Source organism: Chrysemys picta, chromosome 1, assembly GCF_011386835.1.
Source record: "Chrysemys picta bellii isolate R12L10 chromosome 1, ASM1138683v2, whole genome shotgun sequence".
Lineage (NCBI taxonomy): Eukaryota > Metazoa > Chordata > Testudines > Emydidae > Chrysemys > Chrysemys picta.
The window spans coordinates 86702524-86720101 of record NC_088791.1 but is presented as its reverse complement, the minus strand read 5'-3'; the positions used below and the strand labels follow the sequence as shown (position 1 = coordinate 86720101).

At 43.3% G+C, this 17578-nt stretch overlaps 1 protein-coding gene across 11 annotated transcripts in view; it reads left to right on the top strand.

The window, feature by feature from the left end:
- The window catches only part of ANKS1B (ankyrin repeat and sterile alpha motif domain containing 1B), a 771828-nt gene that overhangs the window by 160845 nt on the left and 593405 nt on the right, over positions 1-17578 (top strand). For 7 of the 11 annotated variants that reach the window (XM_065560940.1, XM_065560929.1, XM_065560925.1 and 4 more), the window contains 2 exons: positions 11325-11441; positions 13710-13891. In XM_065560940.1, coding sequence (XP_065417012.1) covers positions 11325-11441; positions 13710-13891 — 299 coding nt within the window. The remainder of the gene's footprint in view (positions 1-11324; positions 11442-13709; positions 13892-17578) is intronic. The other 4 variants (XM_065561011.1, XM_065561005.1, XM_065561000.1 and 1 more) reach the window with 1 other exon arrangement.

The following is a 17578-nucleotide window of genomic DNA, read 5'->3' as shown; positions in this document are numbered from 1 at the left end:
CAGAGTCAAGATTGTAATCTATTTGATCTCTCATATCAGACTTCAAGATTCATCCAATCACACCTGCCTGACACCGTATGAGTCTCTGCGATGATCCCTGCTCGGGGGTTGGTTGGCAGGATAGCATCTCCTAGTGGTTATGGCTTAGGCCCATTACTTGCAGGGGCGGGTTTTGGTAGGGGACCCCGGGCCCTGCCACCCCATTTGACTCTGAACCAGGGCCCTTTGAGGGCTATCAGTGATCTGACAGCTGGGGATATTTATGGTCTCCCTCACTGGGCCACTTCCTATCACCTTCCCCTTCCCCAATCCTCCCACTGCAATTGTTCAAGAGCTGCTGTCTGGGTTAAGGTGGTATGAATGGTATTCGCTTATCACAAGGCACCTTCTGGTGGCTGTGTGTAGCATGGGTAGCTCTTCTTCTTTCTCGGATGGCACTGCTTTCTCCCGCAGTATGGCCCACCCTCCTGGGCCAGGTCAGTCCTATGGCTTTCCTTCATGGGGGTAGTACAAGAAAAATAAAGGGCATTAATAAAGTCTGGAGTTTGTATGAGAGGAACAGGGGAATTCTTCCCTCTCAGGCTTTTTCTGTAGTAGGTCCTCCCTTCTATCAGGGTGGGACCTTTGGGCAGTTGTCTTAGGAAGATTTCTGCCTTTCCTCAGCTGTTCTCTGCTGGAGTTGCAGGTTGCAGGTCTGCTCTCTTCCCTGGTCTGCCACCAAATGAGCTTATCCCCTGCCTTTTAACTCCTCCTCCAGTTAGTGCATTTCCTACAGGTGTGGTGGGGACAGGGCTGTCTGAGCCCAGAGCAGTTGCTTCACCCCTTGTTGCCCAGTGTGGGGTTTGTACACCCCATCACAAGCTCCTAAGACATATGGCCTTGTGCACATATGTAGTACAATTCGCAAGGCTGCACCTCCGACTCCTTCAGATACAGCTGGCCTGAGCGTACTCACCACTGTGCTCATAGTACCTTTGTGGGTTCTAATTTTGCTGAATTGGTGGTTGGATCCTCTCAAAGTTTGTGTGAGCATTCTCTTCCTCCACCCTGAACCATCAATGACTCTGGTCTCAAATGTGCTGGCTCTAGAGTGGGGAGCTCACCTGGAGCCCCTCCGAACTCAGAGTCTTTGATCCTTGACAGAGCTCCCTCTTCATATCAACATCAGAGAGCTCAAGGTGATTAATCTTGCCTATCAGGCTTTCCTACCTCATATCAGGGGGAGAAAACTGTTTGTCCTTACAGATATCACAGCAATGTTTTACCTCAATGGGCAGGGAGGAGCTCAATCATTCCTCCTGTGTCCGGAAGCAGTTCACCTTTGGGAATTTTGCATAGCCCATTCAGTCAACCTCGAGGCTTCTTACCTTCCAGTGGTGCAGAACAAGCTAGCAGACTGCCTGAGAAGGTCATTTTCCAGTCATGGTAAGTCGTCTCTTGGTCCATATGTAGGCAGATGCATTTTCCCCAAATAGACCTATTTGTGAACAAATGCAACAGAAAATGCCACCAATTCTGCTCCCTCACAACCACAGTGCAGGCTCCATCACAGATGCCTTCCTGCTACTCTGGACTGGAAAGCTTTACTATGCTTTCCCCCCAATTCCACTCCTACAGAGAGTGCTACTAAAGATCAAGCGAGAACATGCCTGGGTTATATTTGTAGCCTCAGTGTGGTCCGGCCAACACTGGTTCTACACTCTACTGGATTTCTCAGTGGCAACACCCATCTCACTCGCGTTGCACCCAGATTTGATCTCTCAGGACCATGGTTGGCTGCTTCACCCAAACCTGCAATCCATTCATTTAACAGCCTAGAAGCTTCATGGTTAAATCCCAAAGAACAGGCTTCATTGGAGCAAGTTTGCCAGGTCTCACTGAGCAGCAGAAAGCCCTCCACCAGAACTACCTATTTGTCAAAATGGAAGCTGTTGTGAATCTGAGCTAGTCAAACCAGAATCTCACTGATGCATTTGTCTATCCAACAAATACTGCTGCACCTGAAACAGCAAGGCGTAGCAATTTCCTCTATCAAGGTTCACCTGGTAGCAATATCAGCTTTCCACCCTCACGTGGATAACTGTTTTGTAGACAAATAGAGTCCTGGAACGATTGTACCCTTAATTAAGGAAGCCTGTTCCCTCTTGGGAATTGAACTGGTTTTATCTAAACTTATGAGATTACTATTTGAGCCATTAGCAACATGCTCCTTACTACACCTTTCATAGAAGGTAGTTTCCTAATTGCTATCACTTAGGCGAGAAGGGTCTCTGAGCTGCATGCTTTCACATCCAAACCACTGTACACTGTCTTCTTTAAAGACTTATTCTCTCATCCGAGTTTTCTCTCCAAGATAATTTCAAATTTTCATAACAATCAATCAATATACTTATCTGTGTTTTATCCAAAACCTCAGACAAATAGAGATAAGTAATGGCTACACACATTGAATGTTAGATGAGCACTTGCATTCTATATAGACATTATCAAACCATTCGGCAGCTCACCCAACCGTTGGTGGCTGTAGCGGACAGAATGAAAGGTTACCTCTTGGGTAACTTTTTGTATCTGTGCTTGTTATGAACTGGAAGGCGGTTCACTACCAGAAAGCAAGGTGCTCACTTCCAAGGTGGCAAGCATCTTCAATGGCATTCCTAATGCAGATTCCTCTCCTGGACATCTGTAAAGCAGCAACCTGGTTGTCAGTGCAGACTTTCTCCTCCCTTTAGGCCATCACCCAATACTGAAGAGATGATGCCAAATTTGGTCAAGCTGTACTACAGCCTGTGTGTACATGAACTCCAATCCCTTCACATATTTAACTGATTGGGAGTCACCAAGAGTGGAATGCACATCCACCATCATTTAAAGAAGAAAAAACGGTCACTGACCTTTTGTAACTGTTGTTCTTCGAAATGTGTTATTCATGTCCATTCTATGACCTGCCCTGCTACCCACTACATCAGAGTTTCCAGAAAGAAGGAACTGAGGGGTTGGCTGGGCCCTTTATCCCGGTGACAGTGGCGTGTGGCAGCAGAGGACACTTGAACCGCCCCTATGGGTATCATTGAGGGAAAAAATTCCAGCATGCACACCAAGAGTGAAATGGACATGTGCAACACATCTCAAAGAAGAACAGTCACTAAAGGTTAGTAACCATTTTTTTCCACGAGGCCTCTGAGGGAAGGTGTTTTATTCCCAATATTTCCTAATTCCAAAAGTGAAGGGGTGTGTGTGTGTGTCTAAGACCAATTTTAGATCTGTATCAACTCAACACATTCTTAAAAAGGATAAAGTTTGCATGGTCACTCTAGCTTTTATTATCCCTTCCCTGGATCCTGGGGACTAGTATGCTGCCCTTGACTTAAAAGATGCCTACTTCCATGTGGCAACCGATTAAGTTCACAGGAAGTACCACTGACTTCTGGCAAATCAAAACCATTACCAGTGCACTATACTACCTTTCAGCCTGTCAGCAGCTCCCAAGGTTTTACAAAGGTCATGGCAGTAGTAGCTGCATTCCTTCGAAGAGCAGGAGTGCAGGTTTACCCCTACCTAGATGACTGGCTTGTCAAGGTCTGGTCCAAATGGCAAGTGCAGAGCAGTGTTGCTGTGAGGCAGTTAACATTCAATGCTCTGTGTTACTCAACACAGAGAAATCTCTTCTGTCCCCAGTCCAGAGGATAGAGGTATAGGAGTACTGGACTCAGCTTAAGCCAGGGTCTTCCTTCACACTCCAGGTTCCAGGCAATTTGTTCAATTGTCATTGGTTTGAAGGCTCACCTGGTCACAACAGCACAACAGCTGGGTCATATGGCCTCTTGAACTTATATGGTTCATTATGCCAGACCACAACTCTGCAGGGCTGGCTGGCATCAGCCTACTCTCCAAGCTGCCATCAGTTTGACTCTGTGGTAAGAGTGGCCTCTCGTGTCCACACCTTCCTAGATTGGTGGACACATCAACCCACTGTATATGTAGATATTCTATTTGCCCACCCACAACCGACTCTCATGCTAGTGGCAGATGCTTCAGCCCTGGGATGGGAAGTCCACCTTGGTTCTCTAAAGATGTAGATTCTATGGTCCTCAGAGGTCTTAGCTTTATACATCATTGTAAGAGAACTGAAAGCTATCAGACTGGCTTGCCAGGTATTTCTATCACAGATCAGGGAAAGCAGCCTGTTAGTCCTCACAGACAATGTGGCGGAAATGTTTTACCTTGATAAGCAGGGGAGAGCCCGCTTTTCTCCATTCTGTCAAGAAGTGACTCTACTCTGGGAGCTCTCAATTGCCCACTCAATATATCTAGAAGCATCTTACCTGCCAGGCATACAGAATGACCTAACAGACTACCTGAGCAGATCATTTATGAGTTATCACAAGTGCTCTCTTTGCCTGGTTGTGGCCAGATACATCTTCGGTTTTTCCCCAAGTAGACTATGCGACAAAGTCCAACAGAAAGTGCCATCAGTTCAGCTCCCTATGGGGCCACAGTCTGGGTTCCATGACAGATGCTTTTTTACTGGTGTGGTCAGTCATGATCCTCTAAGCTTTTCCACCAATCCCACTCATTCATAGAGTATTGCCAAAAATAAGACAGGACTAGGCCAGAGTCAGGCTTGTAGCCCCAGCAGGAGCCCAACAGCACTGGTTCTCCACTCTCCTGATGCTGTCAGTCAAACCTCCAATCACTTCCACTGGACTTGGACCATAATCTCCAGGATCATGGTTGCCTTCTCCACTCAAGCCTGCAATCCCTTCAGTTAGCAGCATGGATGCTGCATGGCTAAATACTAGAGAGCAGGCTTGCCTGAAAGGCGTTAAAGACATCCTACTAAATAGTAGAAAGCCTTCTACAAGACTTACCTTATTAAATGGAGCATTTCTCCATCTGGGCTCATCAATATGGGGTATTAACATCCAGTTCTTCAATTCAACATATTCTGGATTACTTGTTATATCTGAAACACCAACATTTGGCAATTAGTTCTGTCAAGGTACATCTGGCTGCTATTTTGTCCTAAGGTGGACAATTGCTTTATTTTTTCCAATGTCCATAAGATTTTTAAAGGGCTTACTCAAATTATACCCTCATGTATAAGAACCCATTCCCCTTTGGGTTCTAAACTTAGTATTGTCAAGACTTATGAGTCCCCCATTTGAACTGTTGGATACCTGCTCTCTGATGCTTCTACCAATGAAGGTGGCTTTTCTGGTAGCTCAGCCAGAAGTGTGGGAGAGCTGCGGCCATTAATATCAGGACTTCTATATACAATCTTCTTTAAGGATGAGGTTTGCCTACATTCTCATCAGAAGTTCCTCCCAAAGGTGGTTTCCTCTTTCCACATCAACTAGTTAATTTAAGAACATAAGAACATCAGAATGGCCACACCGGGTCAGACCAAAGGTCCATCCAGTCCAGTATCCTGTCTACCGACAGTGGCCAATGCCAGGTGCCCCAGAGGGAGTGAACCTAACAGATAATGATCAAGTAATCTCTCTCCTGCCATCCATCTCCACCCTTGGACAAACAGAGGATAGGGACACCATTCCTTACCCATCCTGGCTAATAGCCATTCATGGACTTAACCTCCATGCATTTATCTAGTTCTATTTTAAACCCTGTTATAGTCCTAGCCTTCACAACCTCCTCAGGCAAGGAGTTCCACAGGTTGACTGGGCGCTGTGTGAAGAACTTCCTTTTATTTGTTTTAAACCTGCTGCCCATTAATTTCATTTGGTGGCCCCTAGTTCTTATATTATGGGAACAAGTAAATAACTTTTCTGTATTCACTTTCTCCACACCACTCATGATTTTATATACCTCTATCATACCCCCCCTTAGTCTCCTCTTTTCCAAGCTGAAAAGTCCTAGCCTCTTTAATCTCTCCTCATACGGGACCCGTTCCAAACCCCTAATCATTTTAGTTGCCCTTCTCTGAACCTTTTCTAATGCCAGTATATCTTTTTTGAGATGAGGTGACCACATCTATACGCAGTATTCAAGCTGTGGGTGTACTACGGATTTATATAAGGGCAACAAGATATTCTCCATCTTATTCTCTATCCCTTTTTTAATGATTCCTAACATCCTATTTGCTTTTTTGACTGCCGCTGCACACTGCATGGACATTTTCGGAGAACTATCCAGGATGACTCCAAGATCTCTTTCCTGATTAGTTGTAGCTAAATGAGCCCCCATCATATTATATATATAGTTGGGGTTATTTTTTCCAATGTGCATTACTTTACATTTATCCACATTAAATTTCATTTGCCATTTTGTTGCCCAATCACTTAGGGTACGTCTATACTACCCACTGGATCGGCGTGTAGTGTTGGATGTATCAGGGATCGATTTATCGCGTCTCATCTGGATGCGATAAATCGATCCGCGAATCGACGCCCATACTCCACCTCGGCAGGTGGAGTAAGTGGAGTCGACGGGGGAGCCGTGGGAGTTGACTAGCCGCCATGAGAATGGCCAAGTAAGTTGAACTAAGATACTTCAACTTCAGCTATGCGAATAGCGTAGCTGAAGTTGCGTATCTTAGTTTGAACCCCCCCGCTACTGTAGTACAGGCCTTAGTTTTGTGAGATCTTTTTGAAGTTCTTCACAGTCTGCTTTGGTCTTAACTATCTTGACCAGTTTAGTATCATCTGCAAACTTTGCCACCTCACTGTTTATTAATTTCTCCAGATCATTTATGAATAGGATTGGTCCTAGGACTGACCCTTGGGGAACACCACTAGTTACCCCTATACATTCTGAAAATTTACCATTTATTCCTACCCTTTGTTCCCGGTCTTTTAACCAGTTCTCAATCCATGAAAGGATCTTCCCTCTTATCCCATGACAACTTAATTTACGTAAGAGTCTTTGGTGAGGGACCTTGTCAAGGCTTTCTGGAAATCTAAGTACACTATGTCCCCTGGATTCCTCCTTGTCCACATGTTTGTTGACCCCTTCAAAGAACTCTAATAGATTAGTAAGACATGATTTCCCTTTACAGAAACCATGTTGACTTTTGCCCAACAATTTATGTCCTTCTATATGTCTGACAAGTTTATTCTTTACTATTGTTTCAACTAATTTGCCCAGTACTGATGTTAGACTTACTGGTCTGTAATTGATGGGATCACTTCTAGAGCCCTTTTTAAATATCGGCGTTACATTAGCTATCTTCCAGTCATTGGGTACAGAAGCTGATTTAAAGGACAGGTTACAAACCATAGTTAATAGTTCTGCAATTTCACATTTGAGTTCTTTCAGAACTCTTGGGTGAATGCCATCTGGTCCCGGTGACTTGTTACTGTTACTGTTAAATTTATCAATTAATTCCAAAATCTCCTCTAGTGACACTTCAATCTGTGACAATTCCTCAGATTTGTCACCTACAAAGGACGGCTCAGGGTTGTGAATCTCCCTAACATCCTCAGCTGTGAAGACTGAAGCAAAGATTTCATTTAGTTTCTATTGGAATGAAAGGCAGTCAGGAGTGCCTGTCTTCATTTTCAGCTTCTCATTACAGGAAAGTCTATCAAAATCATGGCAGACAATGTAGCCTGCATGTTTTATATTAACAGGCAAGGCAGAGCAAGATCCGCCTCTCTGTGTTTAAGCAGTAAAGATATGGAATTGGTGCATAGTCCATCACATTCACATTTCAGCAATATACCTTCCCGGAGTGCAAAACTCCCCTGGCCAGTGTTCTCAGCTAGCACTTCTCCCAGGACTACAAATGGGAATTGGATCCATGAATACTAGATGATATATTTTGAACAAGTGGACCTCTTCGCCACTGCCACAAACAGGAAGTGCCATCTGTTCTGTTCAAGAGGGGATTGAGACCCCGATTTCCTGGGGGATGCCTTCCTTTTATCTTGGTTGAAGGGTCTGTATTACATGTTTCCCCCAATGCCTCTAATTTTAAGGGTGATGAACAAGATCAGGCAGGATAAAGCCAGGGTTATCCTAATAGTCGTAACATGGCCAAAACAAACATGGTACCCTTACTTGTTTAAATTGTCTCCTTGTCTGGCAATCAATCTTCTGTGCATCCCTTGTCTCCTCTACCAGGATGTCAGCCAAGTACTTCATCCCAACCTATACATTCTCAGTTTCCAGGTGTGGCTCCTCAGTGGTTTTCAGGGATAGAATCTACCTGCTCTGAAGAGGTACAGCAGGTATTTTTAAACAGTAGAAAAGAAGTTACCCATAATATTTACTTTCAGAAGTGGAAAAGATTTAACTATTAGTGTGAAAATCAGCAACTTGCACCTGAATCTTCTTCACTTTCACTTATCCTGGATTAGCTGCTACAACTGAATAAAACAGGTTTATCAAGTAGCTTAATCAAGGTTCATTTGGCTGTGATAACAGTTTTTCATTCTCTAGTGGAAGGGATCTCAGTGTTTTCTCACCTTACAACTGTAAGGTTCATTAGAGGACTGAAGAACCTCTTCCCTTAAGTAAAGACTCCCACTTCAGTTTATTATCTTAATCTAGTTCTCAGAGGTCTCACAAGACCCCCATTTGAACCAATGGCAATCTGTTCCTTACTGAACCTGTCTGGGAAGATTGCCTTGTTAATAGCCATTACATCAGCTCTCAGAGTTAGAGAAATCAGGGTGTTGATAGCTGATCCTCCCTTACAGTATTCTTTAAGGACAGAGTTTCCCTATGTCCACACCCTAAATTCCTACCTAAGGAGTCTCTAAGGCTAGGTCTACACTACCCGCCTGAATCGGCGGGTAGAAATCGACCTCTCGGGGATCGATTTATCGCGTCCCGTTGGGACGCGACAATCGATCCCCGAATCGGCGCTCTTACTCCACCAGCGGAGGTGGGAGTAAGCGCCGCCGACAGAAAGCCGCAGAAGTCGATTTTGCCGCCGTCCTCACAGCGGGGTAAGTCGGCTGCGATACGTCGAATTCAGCTACGCTATTCACGTAGCTGAATTTGCGTATCTTAAATTGACTCCCCCGTGTAGTGTAGATGTACCCCTAGACTATTTATCTCCATTGTGGACAGATCTAAGGGATCCACTCTTTCTACACAGAGACTATCAAGATGGATTTCAGAGTGTATTATCACTTGTTATGTTTCCCACTGTGATGGTCTTCACTTGGTCAGGCCTTAGGCCTTTTGATAAGCAGAGGGAGGGTTTGGTAGGGGAGCCTGGGCCTCCCACTCCATCAGGCTCTGGCCCAGGGCCCTGTGAAGGCGACAGGCAGGTCTAACACCCAGGAGCACCTTAAAGCTGCCCTCCCTGTGCCACTTTCCTACCATCCCCTATTGTCCAAAGTTCACAATCTGTAACAGGAGGCTGTGAAGGGGGACAGCTGATCACTTGGCACCTCTGAACATCCGGGCATGGCATAGTAGTTCTCTCCCTCTTGGGGTGGTGTCTGCCTTCTCTCATGCCCTGGCCCTACAGCCATATCAGTTCCAAGTCTCTCCGCTTCCGGGGATTCCATAAACAAAACACAGGAAGCCGACACTTGATCAGTAGATGGGGCGGGGGAGGAATGCCTCCCTCTCTGGGCATAACAGAAGCAGGTCGTCTCTTCCATCAGGGAGGGACCTTCAGGCAGTTGTTGAGGGGAGAGCTTTTGTCTTCCCTCAGCCCTTTTCTCACAAGCTGCAATTTATATATCTTTTCTCTTCCCTGGTCTGACCACAAGTGAGCTTTTCTGCTCCCTTTTAACTCCTCCTCCAGTTTGTGCATCTCTTGCCAGTGACAGGGCAGGGCAGGCTGACCCCAGAGCAGCCTTTAACTCCTTGTTGCCCACTGCGGGGTTTGTATACCCCATCACACCTTCAGTCTATAAAGAAAGGGGAACATATGACAGTCCAGCTAGTCAAGAGAGTTTATAAATGTCACCCAAGAAACATACACTTGTAAAAATCTTCAAAGAATTCTGAAAGATAAGATGCTTTACTTGGCGTATATTATTTCCTTGCTAATCCCAGTCTTTGCCTCAGAGGGTTACTTTTAATGTTGGGTTTTATTATTTATATTATTATTATTGTTGTTGTTGTTATTACTAAATTTCATAACCAGGCTAAATTAATATGTTGCTGACAATGGATTTTAAATAGCTTGGGAAGATTTCATTGTCAAGGAAATAAGCCATTATTGATTTATAGAATAACTGCCCACATTACAAGTGAGATACCAGTGAGTTAACTTCTTGTGGTTCTCTGCTATATGTTACAATATGTGTAATTATCTCCTCTTGTTATTAGTGTATCTGCATAAGCAGATAACATGAAACCAAAAGGGTGAGGAGTCAAAATATCTTTGTCTAAACTAAGTCTAAACTATCTTTGTCTAAACTGAATCACTTAGAAAAATGAAGTCATGTAGCACAAGTTAACTTATTATGTATTGTTCTTATTTAATGTTTGTATTACAATAGCACAGAGAGGCCCCATTCAGGATCAGTATCTCATTGTGCTAGGCAGTGTACAAACATGTATTAAGACAATCAAATATATACAATATGTACATTTGCACATCTGATCATCATTCTAGCTATAATAAACTGGCTGATCTCTCATAAGCATTGCAGCAGAGTTGAGTCTTGAGGAGAGATTTGAAGGTGGAAAGGGTATGGAGTTAACCTTTAGAATACTGCATTTTCTAGACTGCCAGCTAAAATAAAGTTTAGGAGGATGTTGTGCATGCATGTGCATGTAACATGGTATATTTGATCCCCAAAGTGTTAATAAGCAATAATTTTTTTTTACATTCATTAGCTTATATTAATAAAAATAAATAGCAATTTAAAAAACAAAGATTGAAAAATGGCTTTCAACAATAATAATAGAATAGAGCATTTGATGTGTGCATTTTAAATACAGAAAGAGATGCTTTGCCTGCGCCACTCTATGTACTTTGCTGCCCCAGGCACGGCAGTCAGGCGGCTTTTGGCAGCATGCCTGAGGGAAGTCCGCTGGTCCCGCGCCTTTGGCGTACCCACCGCCGAATTGCCGCTAAAGACAGCGAAGAACCAGTGGACCTCCCGCAGGCATGCCGCCGAAGGCAGCCTGACTGCCGCCCTCACGGCAATCGTCAGGCTGCTCCCCGCAGCTTGCCGCCCCAGGCACGCACTTGGTGCGCTGGTGCCTGGAGCCGCCCCTGTGCTTTACAATATTTAAAATAAATAACACTGCACAGCAGTCATTTGTGAATGATTGTGCATGGGAAAATGAAAAATAGAAATACCTTTTCATGAGAAAAAAGTTATCATATTTTTGGTTGGAAAAATTATGAATTTAAGAGTTGTGGTGTGTGTGTGTCTTTTTAATTACAGAATACATAAAAACAGGAAATGCAACCATTTTGGAGGAACCCACACAGGAATGCCTAGTGCCAGAACATCAGTCTTGCATTTTATCCCCAGAAGTTTCTCCATCACAAATGACTACAAGTAAATATTTCTGTTTTATGACTGCAGAACCCATGCCAAAGATTCTCTCTCTAATAATATATTTTATATTACTAATAAGAGTTTATTTTATACTAATATACATTAGAGAGAGAGGAAATAAAGGAAGATATTGACATTAAGAAGCTTTATTCCTCAGGGAGACTAATGAGTTTGCCTCCACACTCCAATAAATAGAATAGCTGATTTTCTAATATTTGCAGTATATACCATAATGAGTGTTATGTAGGAAGTAAAGAGCTACTAATGGACCATAATACATTATAATGAGTCTGTCTTATCTCTTTTTAATTTGTTTAATGTTAAGGTACAACTTTCACACCAAAGCAAAATAGAAACATGCTCTCTGTGCTACAGGGCTCTGCTGGCACTTCCCCTTTAAGTGCCCAACACAGTTTATTCTTTCTCTCCCATACAGCTAGCTTCTCCTTTATTTCCCCCTCCCCGTAAAGATCACTTTTATATGATGCACTCCCATTCTCCGTGCAGAGAACTTTTACACCATGACTTTCTTGTACCATAACTATTACTGTGGTCCCTGGGTGCTTTCTTCTCAGGTTACACATTCACACACACTGCACAGGACCAGAGTTTAATACTTCCCTTCCCCCTCATCCTCTTCCACAGTTAAGAGCTCTCCTGTTATGATGCCCTTCCACTCTCTGTTTAGAAATATCCCTGCTGTAGATGCTCCCCATAACTCTGGTAGAAACAACCCTAAGCCTGGCTCTTGTCACTCCAAAAAGAAACATTCCTCTAAGTGAAATTCCAAAGTACTCTCTAGCAATAAAGCTTAATCTTTTCACTTTTACTGCTTTCTTCCCCTACAAGAAGGATCTAGACCCACCAGAAAACTCAACTTACTCCTGAGGACCAGATTCTGATATTCCTAGTCATGTTGAGTAGTACCTTACTCCACAAGTAGCCCCTTTGACTTCAGTGGGATCATTCCTAGAGCAAGGTTCTATTTAACAAAAGAGAATATTAGAATGTGACCTGAAATTAATTAATACAAATTTAAACATAAAATTTCCTTTCTTGTTAATAGTAAGATCTTGGTCTTACATTTTTTGTTTCCACATTCAGGATGTGAATAATGTAAGAAAAAATGATTAATTTTGTTTGTTTAGTTTTCTTTAACTGGACTTTTAAAAAAAGGCCCAGAGACATGGTTTTAAAATGTTTTTAATAGTGATCTCTCTAATTTTCATCTTATTTTCTTTATTACAACATGCATTTTTATTAACTTCTGTTTTCTAATCAGAAAGCAAAATATGAAGGATTAAAAATCCTGATTCTGAACCATGTTCTACCCATAATTTTTGTGCAAAAATTGTAGTTAATGGGAGTTTTGAGTATAGAAAGTCCATGGATTTTCAAAGCCAAATGGGAGAATTTAACATACAGCTCCTGTATGTACTCATGCTGAATAGCACCTTAATCTGGAAGCGGTCGTACTGATTTCAATGGACTACTTTCAGAATAAAGTGCTATTCAATGTGAGTAAGAATATTAGAATCTGGCTGGCCCTAATTAATTCATGGTCCCCATTGCCTCATCAGCTGTGGACCTTGCATCACTAAAGGCAGCCATTAACAAAGGAATAACATCTTCAAAGTAAAGAATTTAATAACCAGACCCTTAATCCTGCAATACCCTGAAACTCACCAAATTCGGATTTTTGGTAGACAGCTAGAGGGAGCAGGTTTTAGTATTATTGTTTTTCACTGAAAACATCTTGTCACAAATCCCAGAGAGTTTGATCCCAGGGACAGACGGAGTCTTATAGAACCTAGCCAACACCTTAATTGCCCACAGATAGAAACAGGTAACCAATGCAAAGCATTTTGTGTGGTTATAGCAGGTTCCCCAGTCTAGAGATGAATGTTGGCGTTCTTCACTAGCTGCAGTTTTTCAGGTTTAGAGGGCAGAGAGAAGGTGGAGTCATGGCCAATGCCCCATCCACAGTGGCACACAGTGTACAGGGGAAAGCAGAGGATGAGCTAAGATGTGAAAAAATTATCTCAGATATATCTGCCTCTCAGTGCTCGTCTGATGGCTCCATTACACTATCCTTTATTCAGGGTTGTCTGTCAGAGTCAAGATATAGACTATAAGGATGCAATGTAAGGAATAGTCTTAGTATCATTATATCTACCCCAAGATTCAAAAGTTTTGGATTACTTTTTAGCAACAAAAATCCCCCTTAAATTCTAATTATTCTGACTAATTATATTTATTTTTTAAAAGGTGAAGCTGTGACTGGAGAGTTATCAAAGCTCTTAGATGAAATCAAACTGTGCCAAGAAAAAGAATATTCTTTTGAAGATCTGTGTCATACAATATCAGACCACTATCTGGACAATTTTAGTAAGATATCAGAAGAAGAATTTGTGAGCAATGGAATCCAAACTAAACTTATAGTAAGTAAGGTGGGATATCAAATTAACTTTTTCAATTATATTTTACATTACTTATTGTACATTTAAGAATTAAAAAAAGGAAGTAATATAAAGAAGACTGATATAAGAAACCTAAGTATCTGTAAAAGTATATAGTGTGTGTGTCTTACAAATATAGGACCAGATTATGAACTCCTTACTGGTGAGCAGTTACTCACACAATGACTTCAATGGCACCATTTTGGTGAGAAACTGCTCGCCAATGTGAGTAGAGGGTTTATAGTCTAGCTCATAGGCTGCATCCTGCAAATAGTTACAACAGAGCATAGAGCTTTCTATTGTGAGGAATACCTCTGAAGTCAGTCAACTATTATACCTAGTACTAAGTGCTCACAGGACCATGCACAGAGTACTCAGTCCTGTAAGATGCTGAGCATCTTCAACTCCATCCTCATATAGGATTAAAAATATATGTATGCAAAGGAATTAATAGCATTAAAGGAATAGGATCTGGTACTGTACCTCTTTATTGACATTAGTAGCCATTGACTTCAATGATTTTAGATAGGAATTTGACTTAAATAGGACTATTCCTGTGAATAAAGGTTCCCAGGATTAGTTTCTTATTGTACAGTAACAAGATTGCTTCCTTTAAACCTGATTCTGCCACAGTTATTTATGTTGAATTGTACCCTACTCATTGAGTAAAATCAGTGGGACTACTCATGGAATATGGTGGCTGAACTGGGCCATTTGTGTTCTCAAAGGAAACAAAGTCAGCTGCCACCTTCAGATAATACAGTTCTGATATAAGAATTTTAACAGCTATGGTAAATACAAAGGTAAATACAAACAAAATATACTGAAACAGATTTTCTTTCACTTTACTAGGCAGTGGTATCCCTTTGATGGGCTAATCTGATAAACAATATCATACCTTGGAGGCAGGAGGCTTTGGAGGACGTAGTGGCTGTTCTATAATACTGCCCTGCTTCAGTTTCCTGTGGGAAAAAGTCTCTTTACCCTAATGGGCTGCTGTTCTCTCTTCAGCTGTCAGCTCCATTTCAGATTCATAACAATATAAGAATGGCCATACTGGGTCTGACCAATGGTCCATCTAGCTCAGTTTCCTGGCTTCCAAGAGTTGCAAGTGCCAGATGCTTAAGAGGGAATGAATAGAACAGGACAGTTATCAGGTGATCCATCCCCTGTTGTCCACTCCCAGCTTCTGGCAGTCAGAGGTTTAGGAACACTCAGAGCATGAGGTTGTGCCCCTGACCATCTTGACTAATAGCCATTGATGGACCTAGCCTCCATAGACCTACCCAGTCCTTTTTTGAGCCCAGTTATACTTTTGGCTTTCACAACATTCCCTGCAATGTGTTCCACAGGTTGACTGTGCATTGTGTGAAGACGTACTTAGAATCATAGAATCATAGAATATCAGAGTTGGAAGGGACCTCAAGAGGTCATCTAGTCCAACCCCCTGCTCAAAGCAGGACCAATTGCCAGCTAAATCATCCCAGCCAGGGCTTTGTCAAGCCGGGCCTTAAAAACCTCCAAGGAAGGAGACTCCACCACCTCCCTAGGTAACGCATTCCAGTGTTTCACCACCCTCCTAGTGAAATAGTTTTTCCTGATATCCAACCTGGACCTCCCCCACTGCAACTTGAGACCATTGCTCCTTGTTCTGTCATCTGCCACCACTGAGAACAGCCGAGGTCCATCCTCTTTGGAACCCCCCTTCAGGTAGTTGAAGACTGCTATCAAATCCCCCCTCATTCTTCTCTTCTGGAGACTAAACAATCCCAGTTCCCTCAGCCTCTCCTCATAAGTCATGTGCTCCAGACCCCTAATCATTTTTGTTGCCCTCCGCTGGACTCTTTCCAATTTTTCCACATCCTTCTTGTAGTGTGGGGCCCAAAACTGGACACAGTATTCCAGATGAGGCCTCACCAATGTCGAATAAAGGGGAACGATCACGTTCCTCGATCTGCTGGCAATGCCCCTACTTATACAGCCCAAAATGCCGTTAGCCTTCTTGGCAACAAGAGCACACTGTTGACTCATATCCAGCTTCTCGTCCACTGTGACCCCTAGGTCCTTTTCTGAAGAACTGCTACCTAGCCATTCGGTCCCTAGTCTGTAGCAGTGCATGGGATTCTTCCGTCCTAAGTGCAGGACTCTGCACTTGTCCTTGTTGAACCTCATCAGGTTTTTTTCGGCCCAATCCTCTAATTTGTCTAGGTCCCTCTGTATCCGATCCCTACCCTCTAGTGTATCTACCACGCCTCCTAGTTTAGTGTCATCTGCAAACTTGCTCAGAGTGCAGTCCACACCATCCTCCAGATCATTAATAAAGATATTAAACAAAACCGGCCCCAGGACCGACCCTTGGGGCACTCCGCTTGAAACCGGCTGCCAACTAGACATGGAGCCATTGATCACTACCCGTTGAGCCCGACGATCTAGCCAGCTTTCTATCCACTTTACAGTCCACTCATCCAGCCCATACTTCTTTAACTTGGCGGCAAGAATACTGTGGGAGACCGTATCAAAAGCTTTGCTAAAGTCAAGGAATAACACATCCACTGCTTTCCCCTCATCCACAGAGCCAGTTATTTCATCATAGAAGGCAATTAGGTTAGTCAGGCACGACTTCCCCTTCGTGAATCCATGCTGACTATTCCTGATCACTTTCCTCTCCTCTAAATGTTTCATAATTGATTCCTTGAGGACCTGCTCCATGATTTTTCCAGGGACTGAGGTGAGGCTGACTGGCCTGTAGTTCCCCGGATCCTCCTTCTTCCCTTTTTTAAAGATGGGCACTACATTAGCCTTTTTCCAGTCATCTGGGACCTCCCCCGATCGCCATGAGTTTTCAAAAATAATGGCTAATGGCTCTGCAATCTCACCCGCCAACTCCTTTAGCACCCTCGGATGCAGCGCATCCGGCCCCATGGACTTGTGCACGTCCAGTTTTTCTAAATAGTCCCGAACCACTTCTTTCTCCACAGAGGGCTGGTCACCTTCTCCCCATGCTGTACTGCCCAGTGCAGCAATCTGGGAGCTGACCTTGTGCGTGAAGACAGAGGCAAAAAAATAATTGAGTACATTAGCTTTTTCCACATCCTCGGTCACTAGGTTGCCTCCCTCATTCAGTAAGGGGCCCACACTTTCCTTGATTTTCTTCTTGTTGCTAACATACTTGAAGAAACCCTTCTTGTTACTCTTAACATCTCTTGCTAACTGCAACTCCAAGTGTGATTTGGCCTTCCTGATTTCACTCCTGCACGCCTGAGCAATATTTTTATACTCCTCCCTTGTCATTTGTCCAATCTTCCACTTCTTGTAAGCTTCTTTTTTGTGTTTAAGATCAGCAAGGATTTCACTGTTTAGCCAAGCTGGTCGCCTGCCATATTTACTATTCTTTCTACACATCGGGATGGTTTGTTCCTGCAACCTCAATAAGGATTCTTTAAAATACAGCCAGCTCTCCTGGACCCCTTTGCCCTTCATGTTATTCTCCCAGGGGATCCTGCCCATCTGTTCCCTGAGGGAGTCAAAGTCTGCTTTTCTGAAGTCCAGGGTCCGTATTCTGCTGCTCTCCTTTCTTCCTTGTGTCAGGATCCTAAACTCGACCATCTCATGGTCACTGCCTCCCAGGTTCCCATCCACTTTTGCTTCCCCTAGTAGTTCTTCCCTGTTGTGAGCAGC